We start from the raw sequence: 27287 nt of genomic DNA, 5'->3' as shown, positions 1-27287 counted from the left end.
CCCGAATGTAGCCCAGGCCAAGTGCCTTCAGTTGCACCCCACCTTCTCTCAAAGCTAACGAGACCTGCGAGAGAGAGAAAAGCTCCCCAACGGGGAGGAGTTCCCAGAGTGGATAACCGTCCTGGTGACTGACTGGTCTAGGGGTTTATATATCTCTGTATGTCCTCTGTTACTTGGAGTCTGGGAGGCAGTTCTTAGAATTTGCATAGGGTATTTGCATGTCCTTTGAGGGGGTCTCCTTTCAGTAGAGGTGTCAGACTTGCTCCAGGGATGTCTCCTGGGCTTGTTGATTAGTAAACAGATGGTTTTGTGAAACTTTGGTCATTCTCATCTCTGAACCTTGTAAGAGCTGGTCTCCTTTTAGGAGCCTTGGAAGTTAATTGGTATTCGTTGCCCCTCAGGAAATGAAGCTTTTCTACTGAGGCCTCTTCCCTACCTGCCTACTTCTTTTCTACCTCCTCAATAGCACTGAATAATTGGCCACTCAGATTTTAAATGTGCTTATTTTAGCTTTAAAACTTCATTTCTTGTCATTGATAAAGGATGAAGTTTAGTTTTCTATAAAAAATATATGCTTTCTCTATTGCATTAGTTTTATGTTAGGTCAAATGTATTTACTAAATTATGAATTGAATAATTTCTTTAGATACCAAGATTGTTTTAATATAATTATGCCATCTTAGGATGATGATGCAGCCCAAGAAGTTATCTCTGCCACTGCATCAAATTTGGGTGATTTCTATCCAGCAGAAGGAGACACCAAACAAAATTCAAATAATGTTAGACAGAATGCCAATAAAACACAGAAAGATACTGGAGTAAATGAAAAGGCAAGGTATGGTAAGCTTTTGACTTTAATTAAAATGTAGTGCCTGTTATAAAGTGTTTGGCTAGGTATTTTGTTAGGTTTTGCTTAATACTGTCATCACATGTGGAGTTCACAAATGTGAATTTAATTTTAGAGAGAAATTTTATGAGGCTAAGCTACAACAGCAACAAAGGGAGCTAAAACAGTTGCAGGAAGAAAGAAAGAAACTGATTGAGATTCAAGAGAAAATTCAAGCATTGCAAAAGGCCTGTCCTGATCTGCAGGTAATCATGAAATTTATATTTTCAATTTGTCGGGAAAAAAGATGTTTAAAATCTAGTGTTAGCTAAAAGTAATCTTTACCTTTTCTAGTATTGAGGTGACAGGTTTATATCTATCAATTTTGTGATCAATGAAATTGAAGAATTAATGAGATAGATTGGGGATATATATTTACACTTGAAAGACAGCACATGACACATTTATACTATGAAAGATAACACATGGGAGTTGATTGGTTATTTCCATTCTGTTTTTGGCAGTATTATCTAGCCATTGGTTCAAAATATAAATATATATAGATGCTTATTATGTTAAAATAATCTGATTTAAACTTTGCAATTATGGACCAGAACTTTTGTATTTTATTGACCTATAATTAATGTAATGAAGACTTTAGTTACCCATCATAAGATAATCAAGAAAAATGATTATACATAGTTTGATAGAAAGTATTTTTGCTTACTAAGTAGTACTCCATAATGTAGATATTTGAGATTAAACAGAAAATAAGCTGCCTCTAGCCATGTCAGATAATCAGGTGTAAGGTTAATATAGGAATGGAATAGTAATTATTTTCTTAAAATTTACTGGATAATTTTATTCTTTAGAAGAAAGAGAAACATCAAATTATATGGTTTAATATAGTTCTTTACTTTGTAAACTCTTAACTTTTCCACGTTCTCAATCTATCTCTCTCTTTCTCTTTCTCTTTTTTCTTTTTTTGGTACTGGGAATTAAATCCAGGGGCATTCTACCGCTGAGCTAAAACCCCAGCCCTATTTTATTTTGAAATATGGTATTCTTGATAAGTTGCTGAGGCTGGTTTCAAACCTGCAATCCTGTCTCAGACTCCCAAGTACTGGATCAGAGGCATGTACCACCATGGCCAGCCTTTTTCCCATTATATAATCTGTCCTTTATCCATTATATAAATAATGTCCAGAGGAATATATGGTAGAACTAGGTTAAGTATTCAAAAATTTTTACAATATTTGATCCTTATTGCCCCTGTTGTTGAGTGTTACTACTCATCACCTTTTGCTTATGTTTTTCATCCTTTTTTTTTTTTTTTCTTTTATCTTCAGGTGATGATGGCAGTTGGGGTCTGGAAGTAACATTAAATATGTCACTAGCTCTAGAGATGAAGCAAACTAACTGCTTTTATTAAATTAATGTAATTGCTTTAGTACCTCATAATTTTTCTTGTGAATTTTTTTCAGTTGTCTGCCACTAGTGTGGATAATTGTCCCACTAAAAAATATATACCAGCTGTAACTTCAACCCCAACTACTAATGAAAATGAGACCAGCACAAGCAAATCTCTTTTTGAACCTGAAGATTCTTCAGTAGTGGATAATGAGGTATGGCTACAGCATACTCTTTCTGAGTTGATCTTAAATTACATCATAAGAAGGGAAACAGCATCTTTGAAACAAATGGGTATTTTTGTTTTTGTTCTTGAAGTGCTGGGGGTAGTTGAACCTAGCACCTCACACATGCAAGCTTTCTATGTGAAAAATGTGAAATATATTTCTAAATGGTAGTGTGCTTTGTATCTTTTAGTTGGGGGAGTAAATCCCCCAACTAAAATTTTTTTCAAAAAATAATTTTGCTGGCATTGTTTCAAAATAGTCATTCTCTTTATTAGCAAATACTTGGCATAATTATAATATAAGGGAGTAGTTGAAGCAAATATTAATCATACTAAGCAAATACTAATAATAGATTTCATTTAGACCTATTCTTTGGTATTTTTGATACATATAACTTTTAGAAAATATTATAATTTCCAAATAGTTGATGAAGTGTATGTGAATGCTACTTGTTTTCGTTAAGAATTAATGATTGCCTGGCATTTTCCTATTCATTAATAAAATACTTTACCCTTCATGGATATCTTAGTATAAAAAAGATAGAATGGATACAGAAAGCTTTGTGGGACTGATAGTATTTTTTAGAGCTGTTATTCTTTACGGCTACAGCAAATACAAATATTTGCTTGACTCTGATTTTTAAACCAATAGTTGTGGTCAGACATGCGAAGACATGAAATATTAAGGGAAGAGCTTCGACAAAGAAGAAAGCAACTTGAAGCTCTGATGGCTGAACATCAGAGAAGGCAAGGTCTAGTTGAAGCTACATCTCCAGTGGCTGTGTCATTGAGAAGTGATGGATCTGAGAACCTGTGTACTCCTCAACAAAGTAGGACAGAAAAGTAAGAGTAAAATCATGTTTATAAAACATCACTTACATAAAACCTGTAGGCAAGGCAGCCTCATTTTCCCCGTATACCACAGCACAAATCTTTTTCACTGAGGCTAGTATCACCTTTATTAACAAATAATATTAGTCACAAAGTATCACCTTTGTGACTCAGTTTAACTAAATACAGCCACTTTTCTAACTTCTTATAATATCTTTCTCAATAGCACTTGATCAAATGGTGATAAATATTTTCTAGTTTCTATAATCCTTGTTTACTTAAGTTTTTAAGCATATAAAAAGAAAATGCTTGATAATTTTATATTATTTTTCTATCAGACCAAAAAAAACTACTTTTTTACTTAAAATTGAGTACCTGCTGTTTGTAAGGTTTCTGTGGATCCTAAGACATTTTATTATACAGAGTTTTCATATTTAGAAAATTTCATAAAGAGTCATCTGTAAGATCAGTTAATTGCTTAGCAATATAGTAACATTTAGATCTAAAATTTTGAAATCCAGATTTGTTAAAACTTTACCTTTTCATATCCTCCAATGACTCATTTTTAGAACATTAGAGTTATTCTCTTCTTCTTAGAACCTTTCTATTGCTTATTTTCCTGTACTACCAATAAGCATTTTACTGATCAAATTATGTATATAGTTTATACTATTTTGGCTGCTACACATTTGTTCTTTATTATAGAGTCCTTCAGATACTTTTTATGATCAGAACCATTGGTCTAGAGTTGTACATTCTAATATGGCATCCAGCAAATAGTGGTTTCTATTTAAATTAAAATAAAAAATTTTTAGGCATATCAACCATATTTTAAATGAGCAGTAATCATGTATATGTACCAATATCCAGTATAGAGAACTGCACAGATATGAATCATTACTACTCCTGCAGAAAGTTCTGTTAGACAGCACTAAAGTAGAGAACTGTCATTCAAGGAAAAATTTTTTTTTTTTTTTTTTTTTTTTTTTTGGTGGTGGTACTCGGGTTCCTGGAAACCCTTCTACTTCCGGGTTACACTCCCAGACCTATTTTTATATTTTTATTTGGAAACAGGGTCTCTTAAGCCAGCGTGGCTGGCTTCGAACCTGCAGGATCCTCCTGTCTCCGCCTCCCAAGCGCGGGGATTACAAGTGTGCGCCACCACACCTGGCTTGAAGGAAAATTTAAGAAATGTTTATTTTAGGAAAGAAAGTCTCAAGGGATGGATGCGATGCATGCCTTTGATCTCAACTACTCGGGAAACTGAAGTGGGAGGATTGCAAGTTTGAAGCCAGCTTTGGCAACTTGGTTGGACCCTGTTAGAATAGGTTTAATTCCAAATACTTTAAAACAAAAAGAAAGAAAGAAAAGTGAAGTTTCAGGGGATGCAATTACTATTTCATAAATTAAATTGAAAAATTGTTTTGGGGAAAAAACCTAAGTGTTCTGTATAACAGCAATAAAATGAGTACCATTAATCTCATAGAGTTACTCTGATTAAATAAAATGATATATACATATATATGCATGTATGTATACATTTGATAGAAAATATGTCTCATAATGATTTTTAAAGTATTTAGCTCATCTCCAGAATATTAACTAATTTTGGTCTCTTAATCACTAGAACAATGGCAACTTGGGGAGGGTCTACTCAGTGTGCCCTAGATGAAGAAGGAGATGAAGATGTTTACCTTTCTGAAGGAATTGTTCGGACAGATGAAGAAGAAGAAGAACAAGATGCCAGTTCCAATGATAATTTTCCTATGTATCTTCCTAACAGTGTGAATCACAACTCCTATAATGTAAAAGAAACTAAAAATAGGTTAGGTTAATTGTTTAATTTTTTGCTTTCAAGTATCTCTTCTTATTGACAGCAAGCAGTTCTTCAATTCTCCAAATGAACTGAGTGTCATAAAATTCAATTCAAGCCTGGCATGGTGGCCCATGCTTGTAATCCCAGTACTTGGGAGGCTGAGGAAGAAGGATCACAGGTTCACAACCATGCTCAGCTACTTAGTGAGGCCCTCCGCAACTTAGACTCTTTTAGACTCTTTTTGAAAATAAAAAGTAAGGCTGGGGGTATAGCTTGGAGGTAGAATGCCCTGGGTTCCATCCCCAGTAACACACACACACACACACACACACACACACACACACACACACACACATTCAGTTATAGGACTAGCTACCCAAGAATTAGTGCCGAACCCATAAGTTAAGGGAATCAGTCCTACATGAGTGTCCTCATTTCAAGCACTACTTTTTTTTTGTTGTGGTACTGGGGGTGAAACCTAGAGGCATTCTACCTCTGAGCTATGCCCTAGCCATATTCTTTATTCTTTATTTTTGAAACAAGGTTTCACTAAGTTGTGGAGGACCTCACTATGTAGCTGATCTGGAGCCTGTGATCCTCCTGTCTCAGCCCAGTAGGATTACAAGTGTACACCACCAGGCCTGGCTTCCTTCCAATTTGGGTCTTGTAAATTGCTAGAACAACTCACAGAACTCAGGAAAACACTGTCTTATATTTATCAACTTATTATGAAGTACTCAGCTCAGGTACAGTCAAGTGAAAGTAATATATAGAGAAAGGATAGGTGGAGAGGTGTGCAGATTTTCAGTGTGCTCTCTGGGCACACCACTCTCCTGTACTTTAATGTGCTTACTAACCTGGAATCTCTCTGAACTATACTATGTAGGGTTGGGTTTTTTTTTTTTTTTTATAGAAGTTTCATTATACGGGCAGGATTGATTAAATAATTGGCCATTGGTGATTGGACTCAGTCTTTGGACCCTTTTTCTTCCATGGAAGTCAGGAGTGGATCTGGAAGCTAAAGCCTTTAAATGACTTGTTTTTCTGGTAACCATTCTCCCCCATCTCTTGGAGGGCTATAGAAGGCCCTCCAAGAGTTACTTCATGAGTATATGAGTAGGTATGGTGAAATGGGCTAATTGAGAGTAACAAAAGATACTTTACCCCTCAGGAAATAACAAGGGTTTTAGCATCTGTGCCAGAAACCAAGAATAAAGACAATGTATTTATTTATTTGGCATTGCTGTGAAATGAATAAGGAGGTGGGAGGGTATTCTCCACTGAGCTACATTCCTCAGCTCTTTTTTAAAAATTTTAAATTTTAAAACAAGGTTTTACTGAGTTGCCCAGGCTGGCCTCAAACCTGCAAATCTCCTTTCTCGGCCTACAGGCTGTGCTCAGCCTGAATGTTATTTTTATTATTATATCATTAAAGTGTTTTTGTGAAAGATCCCAGCTAGACTGGATCAGGAGTAATACAAAAGCTTTCATCTTTGCTTCTGTGTTGGGGAATTAGGCAAAAACAAAAAATTATAGTGAAAAAGGGATGCGAACAACAATATTAATTGCACTGGCAGGTGTGGTAGTGTATGCCTTAGCCCAGACTACTGAGGAAGCTGAGGTGAGATGATTACTTGATCCTAGTTTGAGACCAGTGTGGGCACCCTAATGAGACCCCTATTCCAAAAATAATTTTTAAAATATTAATTGCATTGTTATTTATAACTGAACATTTCTCATGAATAAAAGATGGTTCCATTTGATGGAATAATAGAATCAAATAATAGTTTCATTTGATGGAATGTTATATGGTAAACTTAAAAAATGGGAAGAATAGAAAAGTGCTTGTAATATAGCAATTTTTTGTGGTATTGGGATTGAACCTACACTCCACAGCCTTATTCTTTATTCTTAATTTTGAAACAGAGTCTCACAAAGTTGCAGGGGTTTGGGGGGGGGGGTCTCAGTAGCTGGGGCTATCTGCAATCCTGTCTCAGCCTCACTTCCAGTACTGGGATTATAAGCAAATGCTCCTACACCAAATTATAGCAAATATTTTTGTTTTGCAGAATACAGAATTAGATGGGCTCTTCTGTGTTAAACCATAAGTGAAAAAGACTGGAAATTATTGTATGAGGCTAGAAATGTGCATTATTTCCCCCTTTTATTGTTATAGTTTTTAAATTTAAGAATACTGACCCGTAGATGAGGGTATCAGGTTTACTGCTTTATTTTAAAAACCAAACTAGTCAAGCAAGGTGCTGCATGTTTGTAATTCCAGCATTTAGGAGGCTGTGACAGGAGGATCCATGTTCATAGACAGCCTCAGCTATTTAGGCTCTTTGCAACTCAGTAAGACCCTGTTTCAAAATAAAAAATAAAAAATAGGGCTGAGGGGTGTACCTTGGAGGTAGAATGCCCCTGGGTTCCAACCCCAGTACCAAAAACAAAAACAGAAAAAACAAACTATTAACCAGGTATGGTGGTGCATGTCTGGGAGGCTGAGACAGGAAGATCACAAGTTCAAGGACAGCCTCAGCAAATAGTGAGACTCATTAACCTAGTGAGACCCTGCTTCAAAATAAAAATAAACAGGGTTAGGATTGTATCTTGGAGGTAGAAAGTCCCTGGATTCAATCCCTAGTAACAAAAAAAAGACCCCCCCAAAAGAACTATTACATATGCTGATTTCAGGCATTAAATCTTGTGTTAGGTGGAAGAACAACCGCCCATTTTCGGTAGATGGTAATTATCGTCCTTTAGCCAAGACAAGACAACAGAATATCAGCATGCAACGGCAAGAAAATCTTCGATGGGTATCAGAGCTTTCTTATGTGGAAGAGAAAGAACAATGGCAAGAACAAATTAATCAGCTGAAGAAACAACTTGATTTCAGTGTCAATATTTGTCAAACTCTGATGCAAGATCAGCAGGTAAAATTTGATATGAAAACTTTTTTTTTTTAAGCAGTGCATATTTTCCTCAACTCCTCAGTAACTATTAACGAAATTTTTCTTTCAATAGACTCTATCTTGTCTGCTACAAACTCTACTCACAGGTCCTTACAGTGTTATGCCAAGCAATGTTGCATCCCCTCAAGTTCATCTTATAATGCACCAGCTAAATCAGTGCTACACACAACTAACATGGCAACAGAATAATGTTCAGAGGTAATCTGTTTCTTAGAAATATTCAAACTATTTTGTGAGTGCTAAAATCGAGTGAGAATTTGGCAGTTACCTTCTAGGAGAAAAGGGATGAGCCAAATTGCATATTCAGACATTCTTTATTACCTGAAAATTATCAGCAGTGATTTACCTAATGTTCCCTGTTGATATTGTGATCCTGATTTTTTATTATAATTTTTTATTGATTTCTGCACTTACATTGTAGTATATAACCTATGCCATAACTAAGCTGTAAGCAAAAAAAAATTAGTTTCTCATAGTTATACCTACTGTCTCACTGAAGTACTATATTTAGTTCTTTTTCCAAAGGCTACTTATTGAATTAAGCCAGAAAAGCAAGCACATATTTATTGCAATATTAGAATAGTCAGTCTATTCTACATGCTATTAAGTAATTTTTACATATGATTTTTTCTGAATGTGCTTTTATAGATGGTAATATAACTGATTTCTAAATTTCTGATTTTTTAAATTTATGTAGGTTGAAACAAATGCTAAATGAACTTATGCGTCAACAAAATCAGCATCCAGAAAAACCTGGAACCAAGGAAAGAGGGAACAGTGCATCACACCCACCATCTCCCAGTTTATTTTGTCCTTTTAGCTTTCCAACACAGCCTGTAAATCTCTTCAATTTACCTGGATTTACTAATTTTTCATCATTTGCACCAGGTAGGTGACTGAAAAACTAAAGGGAAAATAGAGTATGAGATTATAATTTATCAATTGCATGAATTTTTAATATCGCATTTGGGGGTAGTAGAAAATGTTTGCAAAGAAAGTCACTAGTTGTTTTCTACACTTTCTTATAATGAAAACCTAATATGGTTGCTAACAAAATAACTGATGAATGTTTGCTTCAACTGTGTTTAAGGGGAAAAAGTTAACTTATCTAATGGCTGCTGTACATCAAGCACTATAATAAAGGATTAGGAGAGTAAAGATAAATAAGACAACACTGTTCTAGAGAAGTACATATCTTATTAAGGCTTTTTTTTTTTTAGTTTTGCGGGTCTGGGGATGTAACCCAGGGGCATTCTACCTCCAAGCTACATCCCCTGCCCTATTTTTTATTCTTTATTTTGAAACTGGGTCTCGCTGAGTTGCAGAGGGCTTCACTAAGTAGCTGAGGCTGTCTGCGAACCGCGATCCTCTAGGTCCCAGCCTCCCGAATGCTGGGATTACAAGCGTGCCTCACCACGCCCGGCTTAGTTAAGGCTTTTATTCAGACTTTTTCTGTGTCCATCACATGTTAGGCATTGAATAAGTTACTGGGAGCCACGGATTAGCAAAACTAATCCTTAAAGGAATTAAGAATCTAGTGAGGAAGCTATTAATGTTAGTAAATGTACAGTGCCATGGATGCCACAGCTATGGCACAAATGTTTGGAAAGTGTCAGCACTAGCTTTTTCCAGAAAGGTAATATTTAAGCTAATGAAGGAATAGATTTTATTTTCCAGAGAGAATAAAAGGAAAATGGCTTTGTAATCAGATGAAGTGCTTAGTTTTCAAAAGCAACGAAATAATATATTATTTAGAGGCAGTTAAGTGTGACTAGTGTTTAGGTTCAAGGCAGGAAAGAGGAACTGATGTGGAGTGGCGGAGGCCTTTAATGATTGGCAAAAAGAATCTTAGATTTATATTTCAGGCTTGGGTTGGGAGGGACTATTTAAGAATTATGAGCAGGGGGAATAACAAGAGGTTTATATTTTAAAAAGATGATACTGGCGACCAACTTGAGAGGGGTAAAGGGGGAAGGAACTATAAGTATAGCTGGTGAATTGAATACTTCTGCAGTAATATCAGAAAAAAATGATAGCCTGATCTAAGGCATTGGCAGTAGTGATAAAGAAAAAGGAGTAATTGCAAAGACATTACAAGCCAGGCATGGTGGCGCATACTTGTAATCCCACTACTTAGGAGGCTGAGGCAGGAGGATCATAGGTTTATGGCCAGCCCTAGCAGCAAGGGCCTCTGCAACTTAGACCCTGTTTAAATTTTAAAAACAAGCCAGGCATGGTGGTGGACGCTTAAAATCCCAATGCTTGGGAGGCTAAGACAGGAGGATCTCACAGGTTCAAAGCCAGCCTCAGCTAGTGAGTGAGGCTCTGAGCAACTCAGTAAGACCCTGTTTCCAAATAAACTATAAAATAGATCTGGGATGCTGGGCGTGGTGGTGCACACTTGTAATCCCCATGCTTGGGATGCGGAGACAGGAGGATCACGTAGGTTCGAAGCCAGCCTTGTGGCTTAAGAGACTCTGTTTCCAAATAAAAAATATAAAAAATAGGTATGGGCGTGTAGCCCGGAGGTAGGAGGGTTTCCAGGAACCCCAGTACCACCAAAAAAATAAAAATAAAAAATAAAAAATAGGTTTGGGAGTATAGCCTAGAGGTAGAAAAGCCCCTGGATTCCACTCCTAGTACCTCAAAAAAAAAAAATTAAAAAATTAAAAATAGGAGCTGAGTTGAATGTTCCTGGGTTCAATCCTCAGTACCACAGAAAGAAAAAGAGGAAGAAGAAGAAAGGAAGTAGAGGAGAGAAGAGGGAATAATTAAAAATGTAGAACGAAAAAGTAATGACCAGTTATAACCAGAAAATTTGTTGGAAGGGCTTCATGAGTAGTATAAATTTATCCATATAATGCAGTATATCTTGTGTGTATGGTAATGGGGATTGAACCCACAGGCACTCTACCTCCAAACTATATCCTCCACCTTTTTTAGTATTTTTTTGTTTTTGAAACAGGGTCTTGCCAGGTTGCTGAGGCTGGCACTGAACCTGTGATCCTTCTGTCTCAGCCTCCCAAGTACTAGAATTACAGGTATATACCACCACACCGGGCTACAGTGTATTTTCTTTTCTTTCTTTTTTTTTTCCCAGTGTAATTTTTCTTTTTTAAAATTTTTTATTGGTGCATTATATTCATACATCATAAGTGGGTAAAACACTTGTGTGGACATACATGTACACATGGCACATTTAGCCTCTACCCAATTCCTACCCATCCCTCCTTCCCATGCTTGGCTTAGTGGTTGACTTCAATATGTTTAAGTACATTGTGTGCTTTAGAGAATTTCCTTCTTCCCCCCTCCCATCCCCTCACTTAGGTTGTCTTGTTTGCTCCTCTGTAGGAGTTCCTTTTTCATCTAGAGTTCCTCCTACAACCCATTTCTCCTGAGCTTTCACATATTAGGGAAAACATCAGATTTCTTATTTTTTGTGACTGACTAATCTCGCTTAGCATAATGTCCTCCAGTTCTATCCATTTCTCTGAAAATGATGTAATTGTAGGGTTTTTTATGGCTAAGTAAAATTCCATTGTGTACATATCCCAGTTTTGTAATCCATTCATCTGTTGATGGACATCTTGGCTGGTTCCATAGTTTGGCTGTGGTGAATTGTGCAGCTATGAACATAGATACACATGCATTAGTTTGGTAGTTTGGTTTCCTTTCTTTTGGGTAGATGCCCAGCAGTGGTATTGCTGGATCAAATGGTAGATTTGTTCCCATTATTCTGAGGATTCTCCATACTGTTTTCCATTTTTTTTTTTTTTTTGGTGCATTGTAGTCATTACAGCTTAATGGAGTACAAGATGGTAGAGACATACATGCCCACATCACTCACTTAGCCCTTCCCAATTTCTACCCAAATCTCTCCCCCCTCCCTCCTTCTCATGTTTGGCTTAGTGATTGACTTTGATATGTTTGTGAATGTACATCATGTACATTAGGGAATTTCCCTCTTCCCCCCTTTCCACTCCCCTCAGTATTTTCTTAACAGAATTTTCAAGATAATGGCCATAAAAAATTGAATAAGCTTTTAGTTTTAAACTGTAAATATTTACAGCAAACACTACTTGAGTAGACTTTTAAGTGATAAATGAGAAGCAGCATGTGCTATTTATTCCTTTACACGATGGTACTTTTGTGTGTGTGTGGTACTCGGGGTGGAACCCAGAGGCTTTCTACCTCTGGGCTATACTCCCAGACCTATTTTATATTTTATTTGGAAACAGGGTCTCACTAAGTTGCTGAGAGCCTTACTAAGTAGCTGAGGCTGGCTTTGAACCGGTGCGATCCTCCTGTCTTAGCCTCCCAAGCGTGGGGATTACAAGTGTGTGCCACCACGCCCGGCTACTATGATACTCTTCATACCCTTACCATTCCTGTACAGAGAATTCATTCTTTACAAGCCAATTCAGTTTTGTGAAGCATTCTTATCTTCTCCTCCCCAAGTTGTCAGAAGCCCCATACAAATGCTTCAGATACCTAACCCTATTTGGTAAATAATTATATTTTGCTTTCCCAATTGGAGTGGAAAGAACATAAAGTTTGGGGCTGTGCCGACCTGAGAGCTAAACAGTTTATTAAACATTGATCTCTAAGCCAATTTTCTTACTGACAAAGTATTCTTTGAATATTAAGTGAAGTAACATGTAAAACACTTCTAGTTGAGTCTGATACCCTTTAATAACCTTATAAATGTTAGGTACTGCTACTTATAAATTCTAGTTCTTAAGGGGGCCAAAATCATCACATTTTTGTATCACCTGATGCTTAAAATGTAGTGGGCTGTATTATAAGCAGTGATAAAATAAATGAAATACTAGTTTGTTACCTTTTTTTTAGTTGGATTTGTTTTGGTTTTTTTGGTGGTGCTACTGGGGTTCCTGGAAACCCTTCTACTTCCGGGCTACACTCCCAGACCTATTTTTATACTTTTTTATTTGGAAACAGGGTCTCTTAAGCCAGTGTGGCTGGCTTCAAACCTGCGCGATCCTCCTGTCTCTGCCTCCCAAGCGCGGGGATTACAAGCGTGCACCACCACGCCTGGCTTTTAGTTGGATTTGTACAGCACTTTTGTGTGTGTGTGTGTGGTGCTGGGGGTGGAACCCAGGGGCATTCTACCTCCGAGCTACACTCCCATTTCTATTGTTTTATTCTTTATTTTGAAACTGGGTCTCACTGAGTTGCAAAGGGCCTCACTAAGTAGCAGAGGCTGTCCTTAAATCGCGATACTCCGGTCTCAGCCTCCTAAATGCTGGAATTACAAGCGTGTGCCACTACGCCCAGCTTGTACAGCACTTTTAATTAAAACTTTATTTTAAGCCGGGCGTGGTGGTGCACACTTGTAATCCCTTTGCTTGGGAGGTGGAGACAGGAGGATCACACAGGTTTAGAGCTAGCCTCGCTGACTTGAGAGACCCTGTTTCCAAATTTTATATATATATATAAATATATAAAATAGGTCTGGGAGTGTAGCCTGGACATAGAAGGGTTTCCAGGAACCCAAGTACCACCAAAAAAAAAAAAAAACACCTTTATTTTAAGACTAAAGACATTTCATTATTCTTTTACTCATTTCTTCTGTTTATTAGGTATGAACTTCAGCCCTTTATTTCCTTCTAATTTGGGAGATTTTTCTCAAAATATTTCTACACCCACTGAACAGCAACAACCATTAGCCCAAAATTCTTCAGGGAAAACAGAATATATGGCTTTTCCAAAACCTTTTGAAAGCAGTTCATCTATTGGAGCAGAAAAGCAAAGGTACTTGATTGTGAGCATAATCTGTTATTTGCTTAAGCATTCAGTTTTTGTGTTATAACTGTATAATTTCGGAATACAACTAGGGAGGATTTTTGTAATAGTTTAGTTTTATAAGTGTTGAAAAAAATGAAGCCTTTGCATCTTACTAGATGTTCCTCAGACATATACCTGCTGGTAACCCTGGTCCAAGAGAATTTCAGAGTTTTGATCAAAGAAATCAGTGAGAGTCAGTTTGCAAGAATACAACCTAATTCATAGGGTGTCTTTTGTCCTTGATTTAATATTAAGGATAAGCATTCACTGTTAACTAATTTAGGAGTAGAAACTAATACTACTATTATTATTTGTGTGTGTGTGTGTGTGTGTGTGTGTGGTTCAGGGTTTAAACGCAGGAACATTCTACCTCCAAGATACACCCCCAGCCCTATTTTTTATTCTTTACTTTGAAACAGGGTCTCACTGAGTTGCAAAGAACCTTACTAAGTAGCTGAGGCTGTGTGTGAACGGCAATCTTCCTGTCTCAGCCTCTCAAACACTGGGATTACAAGAGTGCGTTACCATGCCTGGCTGATTATTTGACTTAGGTTATTCATTTTATCTATTTTTATAGCTATATATAAATTATGTTTTTAACAGTTGTGTTAATCTAAAAAATTATTTTGGTAACTAGCTGGCAAAAAATTTTTTTTTATTTGTTTAACTTCAGAAAAAAATTTGTTAGAAAAATGAAAAGTTAGAGGTCAGTTGTACCTGATATTCTGTCAGAAGTAGCTCTGATTTTCTGTCCATGTCCTTTACAAATCATTCACACTAGCCGGGCCTGGTGGCGCACACTTGTAATCCCAGGACTTGGGAGGCTGAGACAGGAGGCTCGCAGAGGTTCGAAGCCAGCCTCAGCTACTTAGTGAGGCTCTCAGCAACTTAGTAAGACCCTGTTTCCAAATTAAAATATAAAATAAGTCTGGGAGTATAGCCTAGAGTTAGAAGGCCTCTGGGTTCCACCCCCAGTACCACCAAATAAAAAACAAACAAAAAAAAAACCAAATCATTCACACTACATTTCCTTTTAGCTATATACTTGGGCATGTCTTGGCCTCTTAAATTAGCATTTGTCACTGTTTTTCATGAAAATTTGGGATTTTTTTTAATTAAATCTTAGAATTCCAACTTTGTTGTCATCTCTAGGAATGCTGTGATTAATCTCCTTGACTTTGTTGACTCCTTTAATTAATACTTCTAACCATTTTTCCTATTAAATTTCACATTGCCGTATAAAAGTATTCTTTTCATGAGTTTACTGTACAGTTGTTATTCAGAAAAGTGGTCGAATCTTTATCACAAGCAGTAAGCATTTATTCAAAACTTGAGTAGGACTTTTTCCTGGAAGTTCCCTACTTTATTCTTATCAATATTTTTTATATACTTGCTGGTAAAATTTATTCTAGCTTTGCATTTTAGGATGGATCTGAATATCTTATTTTAGATAATTAGCCTACTTCAGCTTAGATAGACTTTATCTTCCAAGATCTATCTTATGTACCCTGAAGTAAATGAATAGAGATAACAACTAGGTAACAGTCTTGAGCAGGGGTTAGAAAACTTTTTCTAAAACTTGCTAGATAACATTTTAAGCGTTGTAGCCATACTATTTATTATAGCCATTTGTCTATGCCATCGTTACAGAAGAACAGCTGTAGACATCTGTAAACATCTTAATGTGGCTGTATTTTTGGGCACTGAAATTGGAATTTTATTTAATATTCATGTGTCAAATAGTTTTTTTTTTGTTTTTTTTTTTTCTTTTCAGTTTTCTTCTTGTGATTTTTTTTTATATTTAAGAATATAAAACACATTCCTAGCCTACAGGTCATACAAAAATGTGGCAGTACGATTTTTGTCCTATCAGCTGTTATAGGTTTCTAAACCTTATGTAGAATTAAAACTTATAGGTCAGTGTTTCCCAAACTGTTCTTTGGAACACTTGTTCATGCTAGGTTCTGTGACAAAACATGGACTTCTTGTTCACAATCCCTCTTATGACATTGGCATATTAAAAATGCAAACCAGGTAGCCGGGCGTGGTGGCCCATGCTTGTAATCCCAGCATTGGCGAGGCTGAGACCAGAGGATTGCAGTTCACGGACGGCCTCAGCTACTTAGTGAGGCCCTTTGCAACTCAGTGAGACCCTGTTTCAAAAAATAAAGAATAAAAAAAAATAGGGCTGGGGGTGTCACTTGGAGGTAGAATGCCCCTGTTCCATCTCTAGTACTGCAAAAAAAAAAAAAAAAAAAAAAAAGGCAAACCAGGTGTCACGGGTGCATACCTGTCATCCCAGTACTTCGGAGGCTGAGACAGGAAAATGGCAAGTTTGAGGCCAGCTTCAGCAACTTAGTGAAACCCTGTTTCAAAATTTAAAAATAGGGCTGGGGCTGGGGCTCGGCCCCCCGTACCAAAATAATAATAATAGTAATGAGAATTTCTACAAGCCTTTCTTTGTTTTGCCCTTCTTTTTCCAAACTTAGATGGTCAGTGAATGAATATTTTTTAAATATTAAGGGATACCAGCGTTCAGCAGATAAAATTTGGGAAGTGACACTAGACCAACAGAACTAAACTAGTTAGTGAATAGAGAAATAAACTATTAATTGAGTGGGCAGTTGCTTTTACAAATTCTAGTTATATTTGAACTGCTTTAGATAACAGAGATCCATATATGTTCTTGAACTGTCCACTATAGCACTTTTAATAGCTCTTAGTGAGGCCCTTTGTATTTCTTTTTTTCTTTGTATGGCCTATCTTTGCTTGACTTTTTTTCCCCCTGCCCTTTCCATCAAAAATGCTAAGTCTTTGATTTAGAGTTTTTGTCAATAAAAATAGTTTGGTGAAAAGAGTCTCTAATGTATAGTGTTTGCATACTTTATGCATATTTTTGTGAAGATACTTTTATAGCCTATTGATTATTTACCTAAAACTATTCCAGAGTAAGCTTTAAGTATATCAGGAGTTTTCAGTAAATAAAACTATGTTATTTCTAAAAACTTGTTTTCATTGGTAAGGAATCAGAAACAACCTGAAGAAGAGGTAGAAACCAGTAGGACACCATGGTTATATGACCAAGAAGGGGAAATGGAAAAACCATTTATCAAGACTGGATTTGCAGTATCTGTAGAGAAAACTTCAAATAGTAATCGCAAAAATCAATTAGATACAAGTAGAAGAAGACGCCAGTTTGATGAAGAATCATTAGAAAGCTTTAGCAGCATGCCTGATCCAGTAGATCCAACAACAGTAACTAAAACATTCAAAACAAGAAAAGCATTAGCTCAGGCCAGCCTCGCATCTAAAGACAAGACTCCCAAACCAAAAAGTAAGAAGAGGAATTCTACTCAGCTGAAAAACAGAGTTAAAAATATTGGTGAGTATTAAAATTTGTTGTGAATGTTGATCAGCTTAAATATTGACAACCTTACTATGGCATGTAGACATATAATTTTACTATGGCTGGGTGGACAGGCACTTTTCTAGACCTACAGTTATTTTTAGTTACCTTTGTAATTTCTTTAAATAAAATATTGCCAATAGTGTTTGATATAGACATTCTATTTTGTTTGTTTATTTATTTATATATTTATTTATTTATTTATTGGTGGTACTGGGGTTCCTGGAAACCCTTCTTACTTCTGGGCCACACTCCCAGACCTATTTTTATATTTTTATTTGGAAACAGGGTCTCTTAAGCCAGCAAGGCTGGCTTCGAACCTGTGCGATCCTCCTGTTTTACAAGCAAGCGCCACCACGTCCCGCATGATATAGACATTTTAAATATGCCTTTTATTCTTTTTGTGCTTCTTAAACATTACTTGTAGCCAGGCGTGGTGGCATACACTTGTAATCCCAGCATTAGGGAGGCTGAGGCAGGAGGATTTCAGTTCATGGGCAGCCTCAGCTACTTAGTGAAGCCCTTTGCAACTCAGACCCTGTTTCAAAGTAAAAATAAGAAATAGTGCTGGGGGTGTAGCTCGAAGGTAGAATACCCCTGGGTTCAATCCCCAGTACTGGAAAAAAATAAAAAAGAAAAGAAAAACATTCTTTGTTTCCTATATATTACTATGAGCTTAGATGTTCCCTGATTTTTGTAGATTACTAAAAAATTGCTAAGATGCTCCTGTTTTACTATTTTCTGTCCTTTAATGTTAAACTGGTCTTGCATCCAACTCTCTAATCATGACTTCTTATTCTTTTTTTCTTTTTTTTTTTTTTTTTTTCCGGGTCTGGGGATGGAACCCAGGGGCATTCAACCTCTGAGCTACACCCCCTGCCCTATTTTTTAATTCTTTATTTTGAAGCAGGGTCTCACTAAGTTGTGAAAGGTCTCACTAAGTAACTGAGGCTGTCTGTGAATGGTGATCCTCCAGTCTCAGCCTCCCAAATGCCGGGAATACAAGCGTGCGCCACCATGCCCAGCTTGACTTCTTACTCTTGATTCATACCTTGAAAGAAATATGGGCTAATCCTAGTACTTGGGAGGCAGAGACAGTGGTATTATAGGTTTGAGGCCAACATGTGGTAACTTATTAGTAAGACCCTGTTTCAAAATTTAAAAATCAGTAATCAGGGCTCAGAGGTGGAATGCCTTTGGGTTTACTCCAGAGAAAGAGAGACAAAGACACAGTAGAGAGGGAAAGGGAAGGGATGGGGAGGAGGGAAGAAGAGAAGAAAGGAAAGAAAGGAAGATCACTATTAGTGCCACCAGGGAGCATTTAAATGAATAATGGTCATTTTGAGAGAAGCCCTTTGAGTAATCATGTAACTTTTTATTCCTTAGCTCCCGCCCCCACAAAATTTTTGTTTTGTCATGCGAATAAATGAAAAAAAAACCTAATGTTTTTTATTCTAGCATTCTCTTATTAAACCAGTTATTTTGAGTATGCTAAGGCAGTGTGCCTTAAACTTTAATGTTTCATTCAAGACTCAAGTGCAGATTCTGATTCAGTTGGTCAGGATCTGAGGGTCTGCATTTCTGATAGAATCAGATATTGCAGATACTAGTCCATGGACTGCAGTTTGAGTAGCAGAGAACTTTTAGCCAATTTATGGCCATGTTTTAGAAATACTGATAATGTTCATATCTTTTGGAACACCTTTATTGTGGGAAATTATTGTTCTGTATTTAAACTCAGCATTTTTAATTTTAGGACAAAACTTGATATTCTAATCTTTGTGTTCTCTTCCTTCACATTTAAATTAAAATCTCTATTTGTACTGGTTCAGTAGGCATTCAAGACCATCTGTTAATGACAGGCCAACTTTAAGGCTCAGAAGAAAAAATTAATAGCTGTAGTTATCTTCTCAGAAGTGAGACAGAAAGGTCTCATGTTTCATTAGAACCTAAGTGGAAATCTAAAACTGTTTCCTAGCAGCTTCTCAGAGAGAAAGAAGAAGTAGGAAATGGCCACATGGCAGCTCTGTGTTCTAGGAAGGTCATATGGCATTCTGCTAAGACTTAGATTCAGCAGTGGTTCAGTCCTCATCTCTAATGGACTCTTTAGACACATGCAAGGTCTCCAGGGTGCCATGGATGAGGTATTTCCCATTCAGTGGAGGCACAGGTTTAGACATACTGTTTCTTTTAGTTATATCAACCATTCATGCTGAGAAAAATGGAATGGAGATAAGGGAAAAGAGTGTGATGGGGATAAATGATCATATCCTTAAAGTAATGAGTATTATGAACTATTCTTGGTTAGCCAGCCTAACCAATGTTACTCTGAAGTATTGACCTTCATTAATTCTACTACTACCCTTAGAGATTTGCCATTAAAGTGCACCAAAGAGAAACCATTTAATCACACATTTGTCCTAAACTTTGGAAATCTAACCTTTGATATTTTAATTTGGGACTCACACATAAAACCGTAGTTTGGCTTCTTTTCCCCTTTCTTTTTATAGCATCTTATTTGTAGCATGCTTCATCTCATGGTGTTAGTGTTTGGGAGGGCTGACTATATGTGTGTTTTATTAAAGTGCTTACTGAAGATCTCCAAAGAAAATTTTGTTAGTTTTGATAAAAATTTATTCAATAGCTGGGTGTGGTGGCTCATACCTATAATCTCAGTATTTGGGAAGCTGAGACAGGATCACAAGTTCATGGCCAACCTCACAACTTAGTGAGGCTTTCAGCAACTTAGTGAGACCCTGTTTCCAAATAAAATATAAAAAAAGGTCTGGGAGTATAGCCCGGAGGTAGAACACCTCTGGGTTCCACCCCCAGTACCACCAAAAAAAAAAAAAAAAAAATTTTTTTTTGCCACTTCAGACTGCTAATGAATAGGAATGTTGCTAGACAAGTATATGGCAGTCCTTTCCACCCCTGCACATGTAAGAGTGTTAATATGCTTTTGCAGATGAGGAAGGGTGGGAAAACTTCCTATTTTTGTCTTGCTAGAATGATTTGTTGACCAGAATATTGCTTGACCATCAGAAAGATTCTGTCCTGCACTCTCAGCATCCTACCATTAAAGTTACCCAGCATTTGGGGTTAGCCTTAAGGGATAGTAAAAGTCAGAAGTATTGAAAGAAATATACCCTTGACAACCAGCATATACCTATAATCTTATACTTGGGAGGCTGCAACAGGAGAATTGCAGGTTTGAGGCCAGCCTCAGCAACTTAGTGAGGCCTCAGCAATTTAGTGAGATACTGTTTCGAAATTTAAAAAATGGGACTGGGGGTATACTCAGAGGTAGGATGTCCTAGGAATCAATCTCCAGTACCATAAAAGAAAAGAAAACCAGAAAAAGAAATACACACTTGAACAAAACAGTAAGGGTATATAAGCAGATTGACTTATAAATTCTTTTATAACAAAAAAAAAGATTTTTTTAAATGTTTAGTTTATTTAAAAAGTAAGACAATAAGTCCCAAATTACTGACCTAGAAAATCAAGGAGAAGAATCATGTCATTACACAGAACAAAATGTATTGAGAGAAAATCAAGAGGAAAAGGAAGAGAGGCTTAAGGAAATACCTTGGAGGTCTATATACAAGGAGTGCTGAAGGGGGAAAAAACAGATGGATAAGCAATAATTAAATACAGTTAAAGGAATGAAGAAAGAGTTAAGATTGAAGATCAGAATAGCTGCCTATATTCAGCCATGAGGGAGAAAATACATCCATTTCCTAAACTCCCACACAAAAGAAAACTTACATACAAACTGTTTAGCAGGTAATCTTTCTTTTCACACAAGTAGAAGATTATAATAACCCATACATGATTACAAAAGAACTGCATCTTAAGAGTCCTGACTCAGCCAAGAGAGCCTTGTCAGGATGACAGGAAACACTAGTGGTTGTTGTTAGATTGCTCTTGTTTTTTGTGATACTGAGGATTGAACCCAGGAGTAGTCTACCTCTGAGCTATTCTCCTAGCCCTGGTTTATTTTTTTTATTTTGAAACAAGATATCTAGGTTTCTGAGAGTCTCACTACTTGCTGAGACTGTGCTTAAACCCATGATCCTCCTGTTTCAGCTTCCCAAGTACTGGGATTACAGATGTGTGCCACCATGCCCAGTTCTGTTGTATTTTTATCTGAGGAAAATCCTAGTACAAAATATGATTCAGAGTCCCCTTTTTATAGGGGAGAGTAAAGAAAACAGACCAAGTTAACTTACATAAGTTCACAAGTAAAATATTAAGAAATTGAATTTGCCATTGTATTAAAATAATATTAGAATAATTGTCACTATGGTTAATTTCAGAAATATAGTCATGTTTCATTAGCAGGAAATCTGTGAACATAATCAGAAGAACAAAAGTCATAATGATAGCAGTAGATCGGATAAAATTTGAAGTCATTCCTAATGAAAATTCTAGGTAAAATAGACATAAGAAAGCAGGGGTTTTTTGTTGGTGGTGGTTTGTTTTTGTTTTGTTTTGTTTTTGTTTTGTGGTGGAACCCAGGGGCTTTTCTATCTCCAGGCTACATTCCCAGACCTATTTTACACTTTGTTTGGAAATAGGGTCTCACTTAGTTGCTGAGGCTGGCTTCGAACCTGTCTCAGCCTCCCAAGTGTGGGTATTACAAGCATACACTACCATGCCCAGCTTAGAAAGCAGTTATATATAATAAAAGCTGTTAGCATTGCCAGTCACAAGCAGCACTGTCATGGAAACACCTTAGGAATACAGTTATTAAAATTGGAAACTAAAAAAGGATCTCCTCTATCCTATCACCATCGTTAAACATTATTTGGGAAGTATTATAACCTAAAATTAAATAGTTGGAAAAATAGAAGAAATAAAACAAATTTTATGGGTTTTGTTGGTGGTGGTGGTGGTGCTACTGGAGACATAACCCAGTCATTCTGCCTCTAAGTTACACCCCCCAGCCCTATTTTTTGTTTTTCATTTTTAAACAGGTCCTCACTAGGTTGCTGAGAGTCTCACTACTTTGCTGAGGCTGTCCTCAAACCTGCAGTCCATCTATCTTCTAGGTACTGGGATTACAGATGTGTGCCACCAACTTGTATGTTTTTTTTCTGATGGTATTTTTTGTGTTTTAAGAGAGCTCAAGAAGCCAGGCATGGTGGTACACACTTGTAATCCCAGCATTTGGGAGACAGGAGGACCGAGGTTCACAAACAGCCTCAGCTACTTAGTGAGGTTCTTTGCAACTCAGTGAGACCCTGTTTCAAAATAAAGAATAAAAAATAGGGCTGAGGGTGTAGCTCAGAAGTAGAATGCCCATGGTTCCATCCTCAGTACTGCAAATTAAAAAGGGGGGCGGGTGTGGTGACGCACGCTTGTAATCCCAACGCTTGGGAGGCTGAGACAGGAGGATCACAGAGGTTCGAAGCCAGCCTCAGCTACTGAGTGAGGCTCTCAGCAACTTGGTGAGACCCTGTTTCCAAATAAAGTATAAAATAGGTCTGAGGTATAGCCTGGAGGAAGAAAAGCCCGTGGGTTCCACCCCCAGTAACACAAAAAATAATAAGACTGTAGGTGTAGCTTAAAGGTAGAATACCCCTAGGTTCCATCTCTAGTACCGCAAAGAAAAAAAAAAAAAAAAAAAAAGAGAGAGCGAGCTCAAGAAACACTGAACAATAACTACTAGAGTTAAAAAGGTAAATTGTTAAAGTAGCTGTTTATCAGCTGGTCATGTTAGTGCACACTTGTAATCCTGGTTCTTGAGAGGCTGAGACAGGAGGATCACAGATTTGTTGCCAGCCTCAGCTATTTAGTGAAGCCCCTGCAACTTAGACCCTGTTTAAAAATAAAGAATAAAAAATAGAGCTGAGGGTGTCACTTAGAGGGAGAATGCTCCTGGGTTCCTTCCCTAGTGCTGCAAAAAAGAAAGAAAAGGAAGGGAGGGAGGGAGGGAAGAAAAAAATAGCTGGTTATAAAACAAGTAAAAATATTTTCTCTATTAATAAGGAAAATATTAGGTATATAAAAAGCTATAAAATACTTTAACATGAAAAAATCAAATGGGAATGTATAAAATTATTACATACCATTCTCTCCAAAGTAAATATTTCAAATTTGATTCCATTCTGAGTCTCCATGGATGTTTTTGAAATTGAAAAAAGAAAAACTCATGTGGATCTAAGAACTGTTAAGGAAGGAAGAGATGCTAGGCAGGAATTGTATTACCTGATAATTAACCATACTGTATAACCAGTAGAGCTAATAGAATCAAAATGGCATTGGAGTAAGTTGAATAGGTGTAATCTACAAAAATGAAACCCAATAAATATGAGGATTTAATATGCTGACCAATGTGCATTTTAATTCATTGGGATGAGGGCAGATATCACTAGTTATCCATGTAAACAAAAAAGTTAAATTCTTACCTTGTACTATATTGCAAGACGAATATGGAGGAGTGTGGCCTGGAAGGAAAATGGAAAAATGTGTGTGACCTATGGGTGGGTAAGACTTTTTAAGCCAAGTCGTGGTAAACAAAAGTATAATAAGGCAGACATGTTTGACTAATGCCCAATATTCTTCTCTTTATTGTGCATATTTATATAGATCAATTGTTATTCTTTCTTGTATTCCCTATTATTGAAAAATTGTTAACTTGGAGTCTGCCAAAGAATTTGAGTTGTATAAAATCTGTCTTATATTGTACCTTGAATCAGGATGTATTCAGACAAATGTCAAAAGCTAATGAAGTGTTACAGTTATTATTGTTACCCAATGCTTTCAAGGGTTACTGCAGAGAGAGCTCCCTGACATATTATTTACTATTTTGTATTCTGTTTATACCAGACCTTCATATCAAGTCTAAATTGAATTACTTTTACTATGGAAATCAGTTTCCCATTCAGCCTGAGTTAGTTGCAACTGATAACAACTGTCACTTTTCTTACTCAAGGGTATGAAAGTGCCAGTATGTCTAGCACATGTGAACCTTGCAAAAGTAGGAACAGACATTCAGCCCAGACTGAAGAGCCTGTTCAAGTGAAAGTATTCAGCAGAAAGAATCATGAGCAGCTGGAAAAAATAATAAAATATAGTAGGTCTACAGAAATATCTTCAGGTATGTTCTTTTTTAAAAATTTTCTTTAAAGAGTTCCTCAACTTAAATTTGAAAAAATCTACTAAAGCAAGTGTTAAAACTGGACTATCACTGGGCATGGTGGCACTCACTTGTAATCTGAGTACTTGGGAGACTGAGACAGGGATCACAAGTTCAGGACCAGCCTCCGCAACTTGGCGAGACATTGTTTCAAAATAAAAATATATAATTGGTCTGGGGGTGTACCTCAGAAGTAGAACACCCCTGGGTTCAATCCCCAGTACCACACACACACACACACACACACACACACACACACACACACACCTGGACGATTACATATTTATAATGTATAAGGTATTATATAGTAAAGCGTATGGTACACCTACTTTGATATTAAGAAAAGTAAGCTGGGACCCAAGTGTGGTGACACATCTGTAATCCCAGTACTTGGGAGGCTTAGACGGGAGGGTCACAGGTTGGATGACAGCCTCAGCTAAGTAGTGAGACTCTCAGCAACCTAGAAAGACTCTGTTTCAAAATAAAAAAACAAATTAGGACTGTGGGTGTAGCTCAGGTAGCATGCCCCTGAGATCAATCCCCAGTACTGCAAAAAAAAAAAAAAAAGTAAGCTGGAAATATTTTTGTTTTAACACTAGTTTTGGCACATTTTAATACTATTATTTCTAAGCAAACAGAATAGGAACACTAATCCGGAACTCCTAACTTAAAATTTTGAAAATCTAATATAAGGAATTTGATGTGAAGTCATATTCCTTGCTTAAAGTTTTTGGCTTCATTGTGCTTATTGGATAAAGTGTGAATGCCTTAATGTAACATAGACAGTCATCAGGGACTTGAGCTTTCTTTCCTCTCCAGATTCATTTTTTAGCACCCTCCACCTTGAATTTTATTCTTTCATTGACATTGAACTCGGGTTTTTCCATGGCTCTCATGTTATTTCTCATCTCACCAATTGTCTTTTCTGCTTCGTCTTTTTTTTTTTTTTTTTTTTTTCCTTTTGTAAGCCCTTTTCTTTCCTAAACTCTTACAATAAAATTTTAATTCTGGAACTCTGTCAGGTGGGTAGTACATACTAATTACAACTACTCAGAAAGCCGAGGCACGAGGATCGGAGGTTAGAGACCACCCTGGGCAACTCAACTCAAAATAAAAAGGGTTGGAGATATAGTTAGAGGGAGAACATCCCTGAGTCCAATCCTCAGTACTACCAAAAAAAAAAAAAAAAGAGAGAGAGAGAGAGAGAGAAAGAGAGATAGAGGAAGGAAATAAATCTGGAACCCAGAAACTATCTGTATCCAAGCTGGGATACCTTCCCTTTCTACTTTTTGTTTCCATTGGAGCCCCTATAAGCCTATTTTTGTTACCTATATTATATTATATAGTACTTATTTGTCTGTAAGACCCTTTGAGTCCCTTGGCAACAGATAATACTTCATATTTATATCTTAAATATTAGTATCATAACTGATAAATGGTAGGCTCTTAGTAAGTAGCCATTGAATAAATAGAATCATGTGTTTACCACTCTTTTAGTTTAAATAAGTACCAGTACCTTTCTGATTTATAAAGAACTAGAACCAGAGTGGTTCTGTCTCCCCAGTACTTGGGAGGATGAGAAAGGATCACACATTCAGGGCCAGACACAACAGTTCAGCAAAACCCTGTTGTTTCAAAATAAAGAAAAGGGGCTGAGGGTATAACTCGAAGGTAGAGTACACCTTGGTTCAATCCCCAGTACAAGAGGAAAAAAGAAAAAGTACATCTCAAAGATATATGGAAAGTCAGTAAATAGAGACTCTCAGTCTCATTTGTCAATATGACTCTTAGTGAAAATAATAGCATCGTGCTTTATTATTTACAAGCTTTCAAATTTATTTTATTTATGGAATTATTTATACATTTCACTTGAGCTTCATAATGCTGAGTTGGCTTTGCTTCCATTTTTCAGATAAGGAATCATAGAGAGGATGCCTGTTTTTCCAGCACTTATAAAGGATTAGTAATATAAATTGGTACAGCTTTTCTGGAGCTACAGAAGTCATGCCTTAACCCAGTAATTGTTTTTATTGGAAGCCATCCCTAGGAAACAGAAGTGGGAAAAAATTAAAAATCATGACTTATTGTTGTCTGAACAGTCTGATTCCAACTATATGAAAACAAAAATATGAATGAAAAAATGGGAAGAAAATGTTAATAGTGGTTTTACCATCTTTAAGCTCATCTTTTTTTTTAACTTTTAAAGAGTACTTAATACTTACATACTCAGAACAAAAACATTTCATTTGTTTGTGTTTTGAAATGACTTCCTTGAGCTCATAGTGATAGGAAATGGTATTGCTGAACTTTGAACTATTAAAACCAGGATCCTTTTGGCAAAAACAGCAGTTCTGTTGTCCCCAAGACCCAGAATTTTAACAGTACTTTATAATTTTCATTTTCTTTCACTATCTTTACCAGTGAAATTTTCAAAGAGTAAACAGTTGGATGGATGTTGGGAAAGATGCTAAATTGAAAGGCTTAAAGAGCTGAGGGTGTAGATTGAAGGTAGAATGCCCCTGGGTTCAATACCCAGTACCAAAAAGAAAAAAAAAAAAAAATGTTTTGAGTAGTAGGGATATACTATTCATTCACGTTCTAAAACTTTCTTTTTTAATTTTAGCCATTACTCTAAATTCTATGATATAGTGACACTTGTTACTCTGCCTATGTAATGTGATTGTTAGAGTATAGCATATTATTATTACGTGTATCGAATTATGGGAATAGTAGGAGGTTCACCTTGATGTGAATGCTTTAGAAAGACGAATGATAGAAGTTTATTATGATAGTTATCATCATTTACAGTAGAATAAGTTTATAGCAAACCATTTGAGATTCTCCCTCATGA

At 36.6% G+C, this 27287-nt stretch overlaps 1 protein-coding gene across 2 annotated transcripts in view; it reads left to right on the top strand.

Moving 5' to 3' along the window:
- PCM1 (pericentriolar material 1) overlaps positions 1-27287 on the top strand; it is a gene marked incomplete at both ends in the record, with an annotated part of 99300 nt that overhangs the window by 30904 nt on the left and 41109 nt on the right. For both annotated transcript variants that reach the window (XM_080710063.1, XM_080710062.1), the window contains 11 exons: positions 684-835; positions 963-1092; positions 2311-2451; positions 3115-3305; positions 4921-5118; positions 7823-8042; positions 8134-8279; positions 8779-8969; positions 13682-13853; positions 16910-17268; positions 24233-24397. In XM_080710063.1, coding sequence (XP_080566189.1) covers positions 684-835; positions 963-1092; positions 2311-2451; positions 3115-3305; positions 4921-5118; positions 7823-8042; positions 8134-8279; positions 8779-8969; positions 13682-13853; positions 16910-17268; positions 24233-24397 — 2065 coding nt within the window. The remainder of the gene's footprint in view (positions 1-683; positions 836-962; positions 1093-2310; positions 2452-3114; positions 3306-4920; positions 5119-7822; positions 8043-8133; positions 8280-8778; positions 8970-13681; positions 13854-16909; positions 17269-24232; positions 24398-27287) is intronic.

The sequence above is a fragment of the Muscardinus avellanarius genome (genome assembly GCF_963383645.1).
Source record: "Muscardinus avellanarius genome assembly, chromosome: 14".
NCBI classification, from domain to species: Eukaryota; Metazoa; Chordata; class Mammalia; order Rodentia; family Gliridae; genus Muscardinus; species Muscardinus avellanarius.
The sequence above is the reverse complement of the archived record's forward strand: the minus strand, read 5'-3'. Positions and strand labels throughout refer to the sequence as shown.